Source organism: Myxocyprinus asiaticus, chromosome 9 (genome assembly GCF_019703515.2).
Source record: "Myxocyprinus asiaticus isolate MX2 ecotype Aquarium Trade chromosome 9, UBuf_Myxa_2, whole genome shotgun sequence".
NCBI classification, from domain to species: domain Eukaryota; kingdom Metazoa; phylum Chordata; class Actinopteri; order Cypriniformes; family Catostomidae; genus Myxocyprinus; species Myxocyprinus asiaticus.
Genome location: NC_059352.1, coordinates 11,265,734 through 11,282,078, shown reverse-complemented (window position 1 = coordinate 11,282,078; position 16,345 = coordinate 11,265,734). Strand labels below are relative to the sequence as shown.

The window sequence follows — 16,345 nt, the reverse complement described above, 5'->3', positions numbered from 1 at the left end:
CGACATTTTCCTCCACTGAAAATGCTCTCCATAACCGCATACTTTGGAAAACCATGACATTAGGAAACTGAAAGCAGAGGTTCTAAACTTAAACATATTATTGTGGACATGTGCTTAAAAGTGCACTCAGTAACTTTTGTCTTTGTGTCATCTTGAAAGTATTTTAACAGAAACAAAGTCACCTTTAAATATGCCAAACCATATTCAACTGTAGTGGCGGTTGTTTGAATGAAACTGTACACCTAATTTTTTGTGTTCCTTGCAGAGTGAAGAACTACAAACCACAGAGAGGATTCCATACATTTCTGATTGGATGTGAGCTGACTTTGATCGTACCAAACTGAAGATGAAGTTGCTATGGAAACTACTGCTGCTGCAGTCATTCATGGGGATTCTTGCAGGTAAACGTATCTTATTAGGAACTTTTAATGCATGCATGACAACTTCTCTTTGTGAAGTCTGGTCCCATATTCCTGTGTATGTAGGGCAGGGAACTGTAAAAAAAAATTTTTTTTTAAAAATGGCATGACATTGCAACTAATTTGAATACATTCGTCAGTGGCACATATTAATCATTAAAAACCCCATTAAGTTAAGAATAAAAGGGTTGTACGATTTGGTTAACTGTGAAAGTAAATATGATCCAGCATGCAGGAAAAGCCGAGAGGAAGGTCTGTCAAATATTTGCCTAATAGTTTTGAATTTAAATTAGGTGATTGGTTGGCGAGATAGAATACTAATATAAAACATATTAATTTAAATATCCTGATAGCTAAGATTGTGAGATTTAATCAAGTAGAGGGAGAAAAAAAAAAAATGAAAACTTTATTCTTTGGCAGACTGATTTATTTTATAGCGGTGTGAATTGTAATTCATGGGAACACAGTTGACCCAGAGGTGCTCTATATTTCCAATTGAAAATTACTTGTTACAAAAAGGCAATTACTGACTGTTACTTTTTGAAATGCAATGAGCTTAAGCATGATAGTCAGATCTGCTGTAAGTGTATATAATATACTTTGTGCACCTCATCTTGGCAATAGATAGATAGATAGATAGATAGATAGATAGATAGATAGTATTGCATGTAATAGAGCAGCGTAAATATTCTTTAAAACTGAAAGAAATTCATACGGACTTGGAACGACATGAGAGTGAGCAAACGATTGTGCTATCCCTTTAAAGTCCCTTAATGACTTTCTTGTCATTCCATACCAGTTGTAAACCTATAAAGTTCATGTTGCGTGCTACTGCATTCAAGTTAATGCTACTTCCCACTGTCTTAAAAGAGAAAAATAAGCACTTCCTCCATATGGCTCTAAAGCCTTTGTCATTAATAAATGTACAGTGAGGAGAAATTAACATATTTAATTAAGGAACAAGCAAGTTGCTTATTATATTACTAACAATTTTTTTTTTACCTGAGGGTTTTTTTCACATCAATCATAATCTGATTATATGGTTTCATTTCAAACACTTAAAACACTGTCTACATGAAATTAACACAATTTACTGTCTTTGAAGTATTTAATTAGTTAGTGCTGTGTGAGAGGACGCCATGCAGATAATTTTCTGTACTTGGTGAGAATAAAATGAAGTTGAATGAACTATATGAATGCAGTGCAAACTTCACGCTAAAAAAAAACTGGACGCAGCACAAGGAATAGTACAGAACGCAAGTGTCTCGAGCTGAAATTCTTTTTTAACTTGACTTGCCATCTAAAATACATGTCAAAGATATCTGTCTTGTGCATGTTTTCAAAGAAATCGATTGAAAAACAGCGCGGAGGGGTGCAAAAGTGTGTTTGGTGTAAACAGCCCCTTGTCTGGCAAAGTTTTCATGTGAAATTGGTTTTGTGGCTCATTTGGCATTGTGATTGTAATAGTGATGAATTGGCCCTTAACTGTGCCATGTGTTGTGATTGATCATATCACAAAACATTTGCCAATATCCTGCCTCATCTCCATTGTCTCTCTCATTTTTCATTTTATTCAAATATACTTTCAGAACACATAACTATCCCTTTGATATGTTTGATTCAGTTCAAAGAGCTCATTTTATTATTTCTATTCTGTATAGCTTAAAAAAAAAAACGTGTTTCAAAATTATATGCGTTTGATACAATGCATTTTATGAATGCCTACACGCATTTACCAACACATTACACGTATTTAAAATGTACTGCTGGGACATCGTTGCAAAATACAATGTTTTAGAAACACAATCTAGTGCAACCAAAATTTTAATGCTTAAGATATTAAGTAAGATAAAGCACACCAGAATTTTTAGCTTTGATATTGTATAATCTGTGTAATTGCATTCTGGGTCATTTATAATAATTTCCCAATTACTTAGGGCCCACACAGAGCCATATTCTGGTTTATATTGTATATTCTGTTTGAGCTTTTCATACACACAAATAGTGTAAGCCACAGTTAATTACAGTTAACTGTTTGATTTATATGCTTGTCTTTATTTAATGTAATTTTCTAAACGTATTCAGACCAGTTTATTTCACAGTATTTGTTTGTGACAATAGCTTGTTGTACTGTATTAGAACATCTAGCCAGTTTCTCATTGAGAAGTACTTGGATCTTTAAAATACAAAGATGCAAAAAAGTTGTCAATATATTGCTCTTTGTAATTTCTTTGACCTTTGGCATTGGTAATTCAAATGCGACAGGCAAACCTTACATGGGAATGTGTACTATTTTGGGGCATGAACAAAACCAACAATGAACCAACAATCTGTTTTCCAAGCAAAAAAAAAGATGTTTCTATCATCAGAATATTAATTGTGAGGATAGATGCTTTATTCTCCACTGTGCTTAAATGCCTCATTGTTTTGTTAATAAGCCCCCATGGGGGTTGTTATATATACATGTGTATGACAACACTAAAAATGCAGTTGCAAGTAACTTTTTAGCTGCAGAAATGAGCAGGATATATCACTTAGTTCAGGCATGAAACTCTGAATGGTGCAAGATTGTTATCTGTTAGCCAATCAGCTCACTTACATGTGGTAAGTCAACCAATCGGCTCACATGGTGTAATGGTTTAGCCAGTCAACTTGCGTACTCTTTCTTTGCCTAACATTTACATTTTCCCAGGTTACAAGTAAGCCTGTTTCAATGTAGTGTGCTATGAGAGTTTTCTCTGAAACCACCTCCACCCCAGCTTCATTTGTCTAGATTTGCTACATGGGTATTGAATCTATGTTTAACCCACATTAATATGCTAAATCTTTCAGAGAGTTGTCATGACAGAAATCTTATTAAAGTTCTCTGAACTACAGACATCTATAATATACTGTATGTTTGTGTTGTATCTTGCCTAACTGTATTTAAAGATATGAACTCCCCTGGTGTTCTCTTTTAATCTGTTTATTTATATTATCTGCAACCAGACGATTTGCTTTTATATATTAGATCAGAAAGGACTCTGTGTTTGGTGGTACTTGGCTTTCTTGCACTGATGGGTCTTTGTTCTTCCCTTTTATTTTCATAATGAGGTGGGTGGCATGGGTTGTTTTAGTGTTGTACTTCTTAACGTAAAACTGACAAGAAAGGTCGTGCAACCTGCCGAACAGCAGAGATGAGGAAGGTTTGCCCCTAAAAAGTCACGGCTTGGCAGGGTGACTGCTCAGAATGCTGAGAGGGGACCGCAATGATCTCCATCTCCCGCTAGGCATCTTTCTTTGTTCTCATACAGCAGTGTGTGGTGACAGGGTGAGCTGTCTGCTACACACACACACACACACACACACACACACACACACACACACACACACGTCACTCCACCCTGATCGCCCACCCAGTTAGCATGTGATTACCTTAGCATCGCACATACTTCACGAGAGGACACTCTGCATTCTAATTCCCTGTCTGCTTTCCCTGTTCTCGCCGCCTCTTTGGCTAGCTGCTTGTTTTATAGAATTTTTCGTCAACATACTTTCATAAAGGAACTCTCAAATGATTCCTCTATTCAGAGCCAACTGATTTAGTCATCTGAGACAGCATCTAAAAAGACACAAAGTCACAGTGTAGCATTCCATCGAGGTAAATAAAAACAGAAATGATGCAAGTAAAGGAAATTGGAGACAGCCTTGACATGATTTGAACTGGTAAATTTATCTTCAAAGGATCATATGATACAGAATCAAATGTTTCTTAATCTTTTGAGAGAAATGAGTTCAATGTACTATGAAAACTTACTAATTTTTAGAATTTTTTGATAGATATTAAAGGAATAGTTCACCCAAAATTGACAATTCTCTCATCATTTACTCGCCCTCATGCCTTTCTTTATTTTACAAAACACAAACGAAGATTTTTAAAAGAATATCTCAGCAATGTAGATCCATACAATGCAAGTGTATGTTAACCAAAACTATGAAGCTCCAAAAATCACATAAATGCAGCATAAAAGTAATCCAGTGATTTTATCCATGTCTGAAGTGATCTAATCGGTTTTGGGTGAGACTGTCATGGTCCTGTTACTCTGTCAGTGGCATCATTGTCCCATGTCTGTCTTGTGTTTCATTGTCTGTCTTTGTGTGAGTGCGAGGTTTCGGTTGTATTCCCTGCCGTGCACTCTTTTTGTTTCATGTCAGAAGCACGGTGTCTGGATCCTGACTTCCTGTCTGGTTCGGTTTCGGTCTGTGTCAGGATCCAGACACTCATGCTCCATTTCAGTCTATTATTGATGTGGGTGCATCGCGCTTATGTCATCTTGGCAGCATGCACTCGCATCAATAGTTTGTCTGTCTCGCGAACACGGGTGCGCCTCGCGTCACACTTGTGTTATGCGCCCGGGTCGCGAGCTGTCTTCGTGTTGTGCTGAGGTTCAGTCACTTTGGTCTAAGGTGTCGGGTGTGTTTGTGGCCGAACTCTTGCACAGGTGTCCTGTCTTGTTTTTGTCATCTGTTGCGTGCATTGTGTGGCGTTTGCCTCGCGATGTACGCTCAGATTTCGTTTAGTGTGAGAATACGTGGCATCGTTTTGTTTACCGTTGCTACACATTTTCTCATCTTGTTTGTCAGTTGGCATGGGCATATATTGCCTCATTGTCTTGGCGATGTGCGCTCATGCCATTTGGGTGTTTTGTTGTCTTGTGAGAGCAAGTGGCTTTGTTTTGTTTCTGTATCTCCGTGTGTCTCTCTGTCTTTCGTCATACTCGCCTCCTTGTTTGCTTATCATTAGTTAATTTGCCTCACCTGTCACCTATTAACACTATTATAGTCTCCTCGTGTTTTTTCTCCGGTGCCAGTTCGTCTTGTTTCCAGTCTTGTGTGTCTTGTGTGATCCAGTCGGTCTTGTGTAGTCAGTCAGTCCTGTTTGTTCCTCATCCCATTCCTGTCCAGTCCAGTTGGTCCTGGTTCCCTGTTTCCCTCTGCCCCAGCCCTGGATTGTTTGTTTTCCCCTATGGGGTTGTTTATGTTTGTTTTCCCCCTTGTGGGAGTTTTGGTTGAGTTTTTTCCCTTTTTTGTATTTAAAAAATTCCCTTTTATTTCTTCAACTCTGCGCCTGGTTCCTGTCTCTGCATTCTCTGACATGACACCAGAGCAGTGAATTGTCCATCAGCTGAACCCTGCTGAAACATTAGTTTCGAATGCCCTTTGAAACAGCTATTTATGAGGACTTCAGTTTGGAACGACCTTTTAACATGGCAGCCATGATTGTTCTCCCCCCGAAGTGCCCTTCGGAGGCTGATTTATCCCGTTTGGAATGCAGGGAATGACTGCTTTTCTGTGTTCAGAAACTTGGCCCGCCTAGTCACGGTTAGGTTATATAAGAACTGTATGATCTGACTGTGTGTAGCACCTGCATCTCTGCATTTTATTTTGCCCAACATAGGAGAGAGTGACTGAAGATTTTTAACAAGGTCCCTAATCATTTCAGTCTTATAGCAACAATTTGTGTGGTGTATTTCAGTCAATGTATTGCAGGTTTTGCAGCAAATTTTTTTTAAGTGTGGGGAAGTTAAAAGCTATATTTTACATGACAGCAAACCTGCATCCCGTGCTTGAGAACTGTAAAGCACTGTTTCTCATTTCATATGCGAAGAGGGTGTTTTTTAAATGCCCACAAATAAAATATCTTTTTAAGGGTCAATGATGTGATACTCATTTTTTTCCCAGATATATAAAGTTATTTAAAATATTCATTAAAAATGCAATTCACACAAAACAATTTCTTGACTGCACCTCTATTATGATGAACGTTTTCACTTTCTGAGTTTAAAGTAATTTTGATTTTTTTTTTTTCTGGAGATTAAGGTAAAAAATGTCTAAGTGGTGTCACCGTCCAAGACATTAAAAAACAAACAAAACAAAAAATATTATTCTAATTAACAGCTGAAATAAAAAAAAAAATAAAAAAATGTTGGCATAGGTAGTTTGGAATAATCTGATATTATTATTTCTGGGAATAAAATAAGCAGTGAAACAATTATTTTTTTAAATATTATTAATATTTGAAAACTTTTGTCCACCGTATCCAATTCAGGTGGTGTAACAAACATGTCGGTATAGCCATTTTAAACATGTTTAAAAATGTTTACGAAGTGAATTATTAATTTGTGTACACTCATTTGTATTCAAGATGCAAGTAACTTGATGGTTACACCACTTGACATTTTTGAAGTCATTAAATAATTGTTTTGTAGAAAATGTTATACATGTTTTTCTAAAAAGTTGTTTAACCAACATGGAGACAACTATTACATTTTTGCAAACTTGACACGTGATTTAAACGAGTTTTTAAAAAGATTTCTCATTTTTATCACATCGGACAATCTTATTTATCAATTACACTTAATTCTAAGGTTTAGAAAAAGGGTGGAAAATGGTCATGAAAAAATTAAATTATGACTTCCCTATCATAATACATTTATTAACATATTAATGTATGATATTTGTGATATGACCCCTTTAACAGGCTTGAGATGTTTTTTTCTTGTCTTCAGTGACTTTAGTGAGCCTTACAAACAGACCACTTGACATTTTCCCTCGTCGACTGAGTTGTTTAATTTGTCCACCTTGTTTGCTTTTGATAACACATTTCTTCCATTCAGTGAAGTGCTCTTTAACATCAGCTGCTAATGGAAAGCAGGATTCTTGGTGAATGAAAAGGATTCCATTCCAAATAACACAGAACACCTGTTCCGCTTCAAAGTCCTTCAGAAAGAATTACAAACACAATATTCTGAAGAAGTGATAAAATCTTTAGTACTCAGTACTAAATTTTAAATCTTAAATACATAAAGTAATAATTCACCCAAAAATGAAACTTCTGTCACTATTTACCCTCATATTGTTACAAACCTGTATAATGTTCTTACTTCTGTGGAACACAAACAAATATATTTTGCAGAATGTCTAAGCCACTCTTTTCTGTACAATGATAATGAATTGAAACAAGCTCTGACTATATTAAATATGTGCAAAAGTGAGATTTGAGAGCTAAACTGGAACTCAGACAAAGCTTTCGTATGGCTTCAGACAAGTTTGGAAATAGTGCAGAAGTTGTTTGGTGTACTTTATGGTGCTTTTTATGTAGCTTAGATATAATGCAAAATATGTGCTTTCCTGTTTCATAGTAGAAAGAAAATTGTTCAGGTTTGCAAAGGTGTGTAAATGATGAAAGAATTTTAATTTTAGGGTGAGCTATTCCTTTAACCAAAAGGATAACTAGATGTTTATTCACCTACATAAGTAGTCCCACCTCAAAAGGAGGTTGTAAACCAGTTTACGTGCTTCATATTTCTGCTTTTATATCCTCTGGCCCGCTTGCCTGCTAAGCTTCCTTTATAAGTGTATTACTGTAAATACGTTTTCCATTCATTTACACACACTGAAGGACGAGTCGACATTATTGTCTGTGCTAATGGACAGCATGCCTCACATGCGGTGTATAAACATTAGGTTGAAAATAACCCAGAATATCAACCAAACTGTGGTTCTCGTAAAATCCGTGTAGGCTGTGGAGGGTGTGTTGTCATGTACCGTTCGCTTGAATTGTAAAAAAATCATAAAAATACTACAAGGATGTCTTCTTGATTTAGGGGTAATTTTGGGGTAGATCAGTCAGATATAGCAATAAGTTCAGATGCAGGCTTCATCTAATGCTTGTCATTCGCTGTCTGGTTTATGTACACCACTCACAGGTGAAAAGGTAGTGAGCGGGACCCTGAAACACGTCATTTGGTGACCAAGTTATTCATGGCTTGTAAAGGCGAGGCCCAGTGAGGATTCTGCAAACAGCATTTTCAGCCCCCCCCCCCAAAAAAAAAAATCGTGAGGTGTTATTTTCATAGAAGCACTGTCTGGCTGACCTACCACTGGCATAACACATCCAAATGCTAATAGAAGAACAAATGACTCGCCTCCACGACTCTCCATATTGAAAAAAACATGCAATCACATTGTGCAATTTTTTTTTTGTAAGTTGTTCATGTAAGATTGTACAGCATGCATATTTCCTGTGTTTGTCTTTCTAATAGCAAAAAAAGAGGATGTCATTTAGGTTTGTTCCTGCCATGGTAACAAAGAACACAGGTTAAGCACGTTCAACCGGACCATGCCTTGGCAATGCGATGGCCAAGCGATCACATCTGCATTCACGTACTTGTGTAGAGCATGTTTCAGCTTTAAGGCGTCAAAGTTAAAGCCTCCTATCTGCTTGATTTATTCTTTAACAATATGCTTTTTCTTCAAATACACATCATAAAATTCCAGTTAAGTTTTAAACTTAATTTATAGCAATATTGGTGATTTATGACTATATACACTACCGGTCAAAAGTTTTGAAACACTTACTCATTCTTTATTATAATTTTTTTTTCACACTTTAGAATAATTGTAAAGTCATCAAAACTATGGAATAACATAAATGAACTATGAGAATTATGTTGTGACTAAACAAAATTCAAAATAAATCAAAACGGTGTTATATTTTAGCATCTTCAAAGCAGTCACCCTTTACCTAGAATTTGCAGACATGTACTCTTGACATTTTCTTAACCAACTTCTTGAGGTATCACCCTGGGATGCTTTTTAAACAGTACTGAAGGAGTTCCCATCTATGTTGGGCACTTATTGGCTGCTTTTCTTTATTATTTGGTCCAAGTCATCCATTTCAAAAACTTATTTGTTTTATTTTTTTTTATTAAATTTTAGTTTTATAATGAAATAATTAATATGGTGGCACAATTATATTTTTGTCTACAAAACTAATTTCAAACATTTAAGCATACGCTGTCAGATCAAAAGATTTTTTAAGATCATGAGAAACATTTCAGTCAAGTGTTTCAAAACTTTTGACCGGTAGTGTATATTTCAGGTTTATGCTTCAGTTGCTTTAGAGTTAACTGTGTCCGAACACATGATTGGCATACTTTTGATGCAACCAGCATTTAGCACAAGATTATGAGAAATGGCAATGATTAGTTGATTTTGTCCGTTAGAATCCTCAGCGGCTGTTCAGACCTAACATGATATTGAGCTAAAAGATAGACAAAGCACAACCAACTGAACAGAACGCAGGTGTATCATATGTTAACATATTTCACAACACATACTGTATTTGCCTGTCTCCTTATGAATATTAATTGGTAATCTGAATCGTAATTGTTTTTGCACGTGTTTCGTGTTAATGTGTATGCATATCAGGCTGTGTGCATATTTGTGTTACCGTGACGTGTTTAGTTTTCATGTTTGATTAGGATTTGGGGTTCATTTTTTATTCTTAACACAAATTTTTCAGACCTATGTGTTTATGACATTAATATCACAGACCAGGGCATTCTTATTATATAATACAATTTGCCTACGCATAGAACACAATATACTTTGACCACATTTCCCAATTTTTGTTATGTAAATAATTAATTAATTTGTTTGTAGGTTTGTTTGTGAGGTTTTCAATGAGCTTTTAAAGGTGGCCCATATCAGATACTGGTATAAATAGGTGAATCTTTAAGCTGGACCACATGTGTAAAACGACCTACACTGGTATGTTCATCATAACAACATCAACATCAATTACATTGTCTGATATTCAAATCTTGTATATGGCCATATACGAACAAATACAGTTAGAGTTCATATATTTGAGCATTTATGTACACATTAAAATTTCACAAGTGTTTAAAAAAAAAATTACAAATATGAAAATTGCCATTTTTGTCATACTGTCATATACTGTATATTGCATATATCTAAATAATTGACCTTTTTGTATCAGTAAAAACATTTATGAACATTTACTTTCAGCATACAAGTGTTCAGCATATATTGCAATTTTCAGATTCGTAGCCTACAGTATTAACAGCACTTCAAATTTTAATCAAATTTTATTGCACAACTAATGGGGATTTTAAAACATTTTAAATTTTTGAATGTTAGGTATTTTTGAATGTTAGGGACGCTTAACGTGGAGGAGACGCTTACACTGTTACTTTGGAGATGATACAAATGGCAGCTGTGCATTTGGATATTTTGCAACTGCTTCAGGCTTTTCAAGCATTTATTTTGCCGCTGTCAGACATGAAGGAAAGCGATGAGATTCCCTCAGATTATTTTTTTTTTGCTGAAAATTTCAGCAACAGGAAGTTCAGTCAGAACTAGGTTAGACATATGGCTTTTATTTTCTAGTATTTTTACATTTCGGTTGATGTTTTCATTATATTTTATTTACATAAAAAATTAAAAGTTTGTGCAGTACATTTTCATTACAATAAACTTAAACTTCTATAGCTTTTTTATTTCACTTTAAAAACTGCTTCCACTTGCACAATAAACTGCCATGGCAACAGTATTTAAGATATCAAATATCCCGTTACAATTTTATACCAGCAGTGTCTTGACATTATTCTAAAGAATTTTGAAACAATTCACATAAACACAAGAGGGCTATTTCAAAGTCAGATAAAATTGCCTTACTTTCTGCTGCCAGTTGGTGGCACTATGGTCGTGACCCATAATAGCTGCATACATGTGATTATCCCCCATTACCAAACATACAGCTGAATTTTCATCAAAATCATACAATGCACAGAGAAGATATAAGGAACTTCCTGTTTCACATTTTTGCCCTTAATTTATTGCGTCGCCATGGCAACAATGTTCGACATATCAAAAATTTGTTTGCAATTTAGCATCTTCAGTGTCTTGTCATAATGTTGCCTAAATTTGGTGACAGTCACATGATTCCCATAGGAGGAGTATTAAAAAGTTCAGGGCCTGCAGTTTTCAAAAAATGAACATTCAATCCAAAATGGGAGACTTCCTGTTGGGCGGAGCCAATGACTGTAATTTGAAAGTTGTCCGGCTTGATGAGAACAATATATGTAGCAAGTTTGGTGACCATAGAAGAAACTTACCCCACCACTTTTGTCAAAAGGTGGTGCTACAGAGCTCCCCAGCCACGCCCATGTGTTATATTTTGCTAAGACCAAATGGCCAACAACTCTAATGTGTGTGCAAAATATCATGAAAATTCAAACACGCCAAGTACCTTAAAAACATGTGAATATACATAACAAGGAATAATGACATTTAATGCATTGCCATTGCAACACTATGTAAGATATCAAGAATATCTCCAGAATTTTAAATCTGCACTGTCTTAACATTATTCAGTTTTTTTTTTAAGCAATTCAGGTAAACATAAGAGGGATATTTCAAAGTCTGTTAAATGTGCCACACTTCCTTCTGCCAGTTGGAGGTGCTACGAACGTGACTCACAATAGCCACATCAATGTGATCAGCCCACAAGGCCAAACATTTGGCTCAATTTTGATGTAAATCACACGATGCACACAGAAGATATGAGACACTTCCTTTTTCCCATTTTTTGACGTTACAATATCGCGTCACCATGGCAACACCGTTCGATATATCAAAAAATGCATTCGCAATTTAGCATTGTCAATGTCTTGGCATGATGTTGCCCACATTTGGTACCTGTAACATGAAATCCCTAGGAGGAGTATTTCAAATTACAGGCATGCATTTTTCAAACAATCCAAAATGGCTGACTTCCTGTTGGGCAAAGCTTATGACTGTCAGGGCAAAAGTTGTCCGACTTGATGAGATCTATATATGTACAAATTTGGTGACGGTAGCTCAAAAGGGATGTGCTACAGAGCCTCCCGAACATGCCCATCTTCTAGGTGGCACTACAGAGCCACTCTGCATTTTCAGTGCTTGGGCCTTTATAATAATAATAATCCTTAGAAAAACAATAGGGTCTCCACACTTTCAGTGCCTGGGCCCTAATAACATAAGTGTGACACTTCAAATTTTCATGCATTTAAGATTTGATTGGCCATGCCCAGATTAGTGGTATGAGTGCACATGATAAGCTTTATTGATCTCTAAAGGATAGACACTGAGTGTTGCATGAGAATGAATAAATCCTGTGTCTTTTTGATGTGAAAGTATTTGAGGTGCCTTGCTTTTGTCAACTGCACCTGAAATCAGGCCTGTTTAGTTAGAGGTCTTACGTTTCTTTAATGTAAGTCATTGATTTAGTTATTAGGCTACTTATTTTAAGTGGGGGGGAGGGATGGGGTGGTGAGTTGAGGTGGGCTACACAAAAGGTTCATCTATTCACTGAAATGACCAGATAGAGAGAGAAAAGAGGTAGCGCTGAGCGGTATGACCAAAGTCTTAGATCACTGTATGAGAAATCATGTATCACGGTTACAGGGTATTTCATGATATAATTCCTTTTGGATGGAAATCCCTAAAATGTTTATATATTACATAATAATGACTAAATTTAGATAATCCATTAGATAATCAATTAAATGTAAGGTACTTCATTTCATTAGATTTTTTTTCTTGTTTTAATGGAACTTGATGGATGCAAACCAAATGATTATTCATGAATTAATAATAATCCTGGCATCCGTTTGAATTGGAACAAATGAGGGTGATTCAATTATGACAGAATTATCTTTTTGGGGTTAACTTATCCCTTTAAGCTTTGAAATCTATCATGTGTATGTTCTTCCATGACTAAAAAAAAGCTTTAAGTTCATCCTTAACTAGTACAGGATGACTTTGATATAGCCTTTTGGATGATATTTTAAAGACTATTTTAGTGACAAATTTTAGAATGTGTTCCACTTTACCCGTATTCACCCTTTACTGCCCAGCCCTACAGAGAGGGATGTAGGGAGTGAGAATAAAAGAGAGGTTAAGCAAAATCAAAGGTGTCACAGTGGCATGGGAATTCTATGCAAATAAATCCAAACATTTGGCCCCATGCAAATCCCTTGTCACCCCTGAAACAAATTGAACTCATCAAACATGAAAATATGCTTGTCACTCATCCAAAATCCCAGGCTCATGTCTTTATATTTGCTTTCATTTATTTTGATGCCTCTGAAACTTTCCTTTTTCATATTCTGAAGGCAAGTGTCTATATTTACACACAGATGCCTGTTCTATCAGCCAAGATATACAGGTTTGGGGTCTACAGTATGTGGTTTTGCTTGCTGATTTGCTTTAAGCATTTGTTGCTGTTTTTTGGGCATCTGGCATGGAGATGCTGCTTTCATGAAGATCAGAGGGTCGCTTACTCCGGACTTGTTTGTCAGTCTCGTGGGAGGGCCAATAGAATTTGCCTCAGGCATGTGTTGCTCGCAAAAGGGGTTGAGAGGAAAAGAGGGGGCAAAGAGGAGTACTCTGTCATTCACTTGGAAGAAAGCACATTTGCTCTTTCTGGTATTCCAGGCTTACCCTTAGAAACATGTATTGAAAGGGCCAATGGAGTAGGCCAATTTACTGAGGGAGAAGACAACTGTGGAAAAAGAGAGTGTACATCCGAAAAAAGGATTTTTGCTGCTTGTTCACTTTACTTAATAATAAAAAAAAAAAAAACTTTAATTTCATAGCATGCAATCCACTTACATTTGTAAAATGGAAGTTTAATCCATAAATTATGACAATTTTCATTTGTGGGTGAACAATTCCTTAACCCTTTAAACTCTGAAAGTGTTTTTTAAAGATTTCCTGTTTCAGTGGCATGCCCAAAATTAAAGCCTTATAACTCTACAAAAAAAAAAAAAAAAAAAAAAAAGAGGGTCAATTGTTTGGTATAATTTAAAATAAAACTTTTCAATATTTTTTTTCCCCTTTTCTCCCCAATTTGGAATGCCCAATTCCCAATGCGCTCTAGGTCCTTGTGGTGGCGTAGTGACTCACCTCAATCTAGGTGGCGGAGGATGAATCTCAGTTGCCTCCGCGTCTGAGACATTCAATCCGTGCATCTTATCACATGGCTTGTTGAGCGTGTTACCGCAGAGACATAGCGCGTGTGGAGGCCCATGCTATTCTGTGCGGCATCCACGCACAACTCACCACGCGCCCCACCGAGAGTGAGAACCACATTATAGCGGCCATGAGGAGGTTACCCCATGTGACTCTACCCTCCCTAGCAACCAGGCCAATTTGGTTGCTTAGGAGACCTGGCTGGAGTCACTCAGCATGCCCTGGATTCTAACTCATGACTCCAGGGGTGGTAGTCAGCATCTTTACTCGCTGAGCTACCCAGGCCCCCCACTTTTCAATATTTTTAATGATATAGATTATGATAAATTATTAGACTTTCAGCCTAAGAATCAGCTGAAAAATTACAACAACAAAAAAAATCACTTTTTTTTTATTTTTCTGATTTGACATTATATATCTAATGGTGTAAATAAGGTAGCTCCAAAAAACTGCTTTTGATTTGTTCCCAAACATGTCACGTGTAACTAAGTGTTGATACGACAAAGCAATCAAAAGTTAAAACATAAAAAAAAAATCATTTATTCTAGTGTCCAAAAATGTCTCCAAGTGTCCAAAAGCCTCTCCAAACAAATAAAACATAATTGTGCAACTAATTACATATGCAAATACAAAAATGACTAAAGGTATGCTCTCTCTCCAAAACATACTGGTATGAGTTATGAGATCTCATTCAGTTCCATTCTGTGTCATTTGAGCCATCATTAAGTCTGTGTCATATACTTGGCGCAATCTCCTGGTGGCCATATGTAATTAGAGTGAATGATCCACTCTACCCATATTTGAATGACTTTCACCTCTTGTTGCATCGATCTGAATCCTAATACGATTGCTTAAGCATTCCAAGGCGGTGGACAATGTTCTTCATCATTTCCGATAAAGATGTCCGATCCGGGAAAGCTAACATATTTTTTGCCAGATAGTACTTGTGCTGTGTGCACATTGTTATTTGTGTGGATTATCTAATGATCTATGTATCCGATTATGTTGTATGTGGGCTCGTTTTAACGGGAATCCCCTCCTCTAAGTAATGGTATGTGATATTTTATGTTCTATTTATTTTTCGTGAAGTTATAGGATGAAAACATGGCTTATAAGTAACACCTGTTTACATGTAAGATGTATGTCAAAGAAATGTACTTAGCTATTACTCGCAATAATTTTTTTGAATGGACAATGTTCTTCATCATTTCTGATAAAGACGTCTGATCCAGGAAAGCTAACACATTTTTAGCCAGATAGCACATTGTGCTGTGTGCACATTGTGCTTTGTGTGGATTATCTAATGATCTATGCATCCGATTATGTTGTGTGTTGGCTCGTTTTAACGGGAATCCCCTCCTCTAAGTAATGGTATGTGACATTTTATGTTCTATGTATTGTTCGTGAAGTTATAGGTGAAAACACGGCTTATAAGCAAGAACTGTTTACATGTAACATGTATGTCAAAGAAATGTACTTAGCTATTACTCACTATAATTTTTTGAGTAAAAAAAATAGGCTGGTTGTATTCTGCTCTTTGTGAGCTTTGCAACAACATATGACACATGGCTGTTTGATCAGTCTGATGTTTTTACAGATAACAATAAAATGTACAGTGCAAAATGTACAGTGCCGTTTTCTTCTCGGCGGGCACGGGTTAAAGACAAAGACACTTGAAAGGATCCCATCTGAGTCTGATCACAAGTGAAATCAGATATTTAAGTCTGCTTTGAAATGTGAATGAAATTTGAATAGGCACCTGCACAACGCAGCATAAAACACTCCTGATTTCTTCATTATATGCACCATTCCCACATCTCAATATTTAATCTGTCATATCCATCTTTGGATGAAGTACTCATATCTAAATCTTTCTCTTTACATTATCATATATCAACCAAAGATGGATATTCTCCTTTGGTGCCGGACAAGCCCCATTGCACAGAACCCCATTCACTCTAATGGCTCCTATAGAGCGTGAAAAATATGACGTTTTCTTCATTTCCTGACCTTGAACCAATTTATATAGCTCTCATTCACCCCCTTCCCACAAATGCATGATA

At 36.3% G+C, this 16,345-nt stretch overlaps 1 protein-coding gene across 1 annotated transcript in view; it reads left to right on the top strand.

Annotated features, from left to right (window-relative positions):
* The window catches only part of LOC127445670 (contactin-4-like), a 270,651-nt gene that overhangs the window by 41,242 nt on the left and 213,064 nt on the right, over nucleotides 1-16,345 (top strand). Inside the window, exon 2 of the mRNA XM_051705901.1 lies at nucleotides 266-401. Within this exon, the coding sequence (XP_051561861.1) occupies nucleotides 347-401 (55 nt within the window). The 5' untranslated portion in view covers nucleotides 266-346. The remainder of the gene's footprint in view (nucleotides 1-265; nucleotides 402-16,345) is intronic.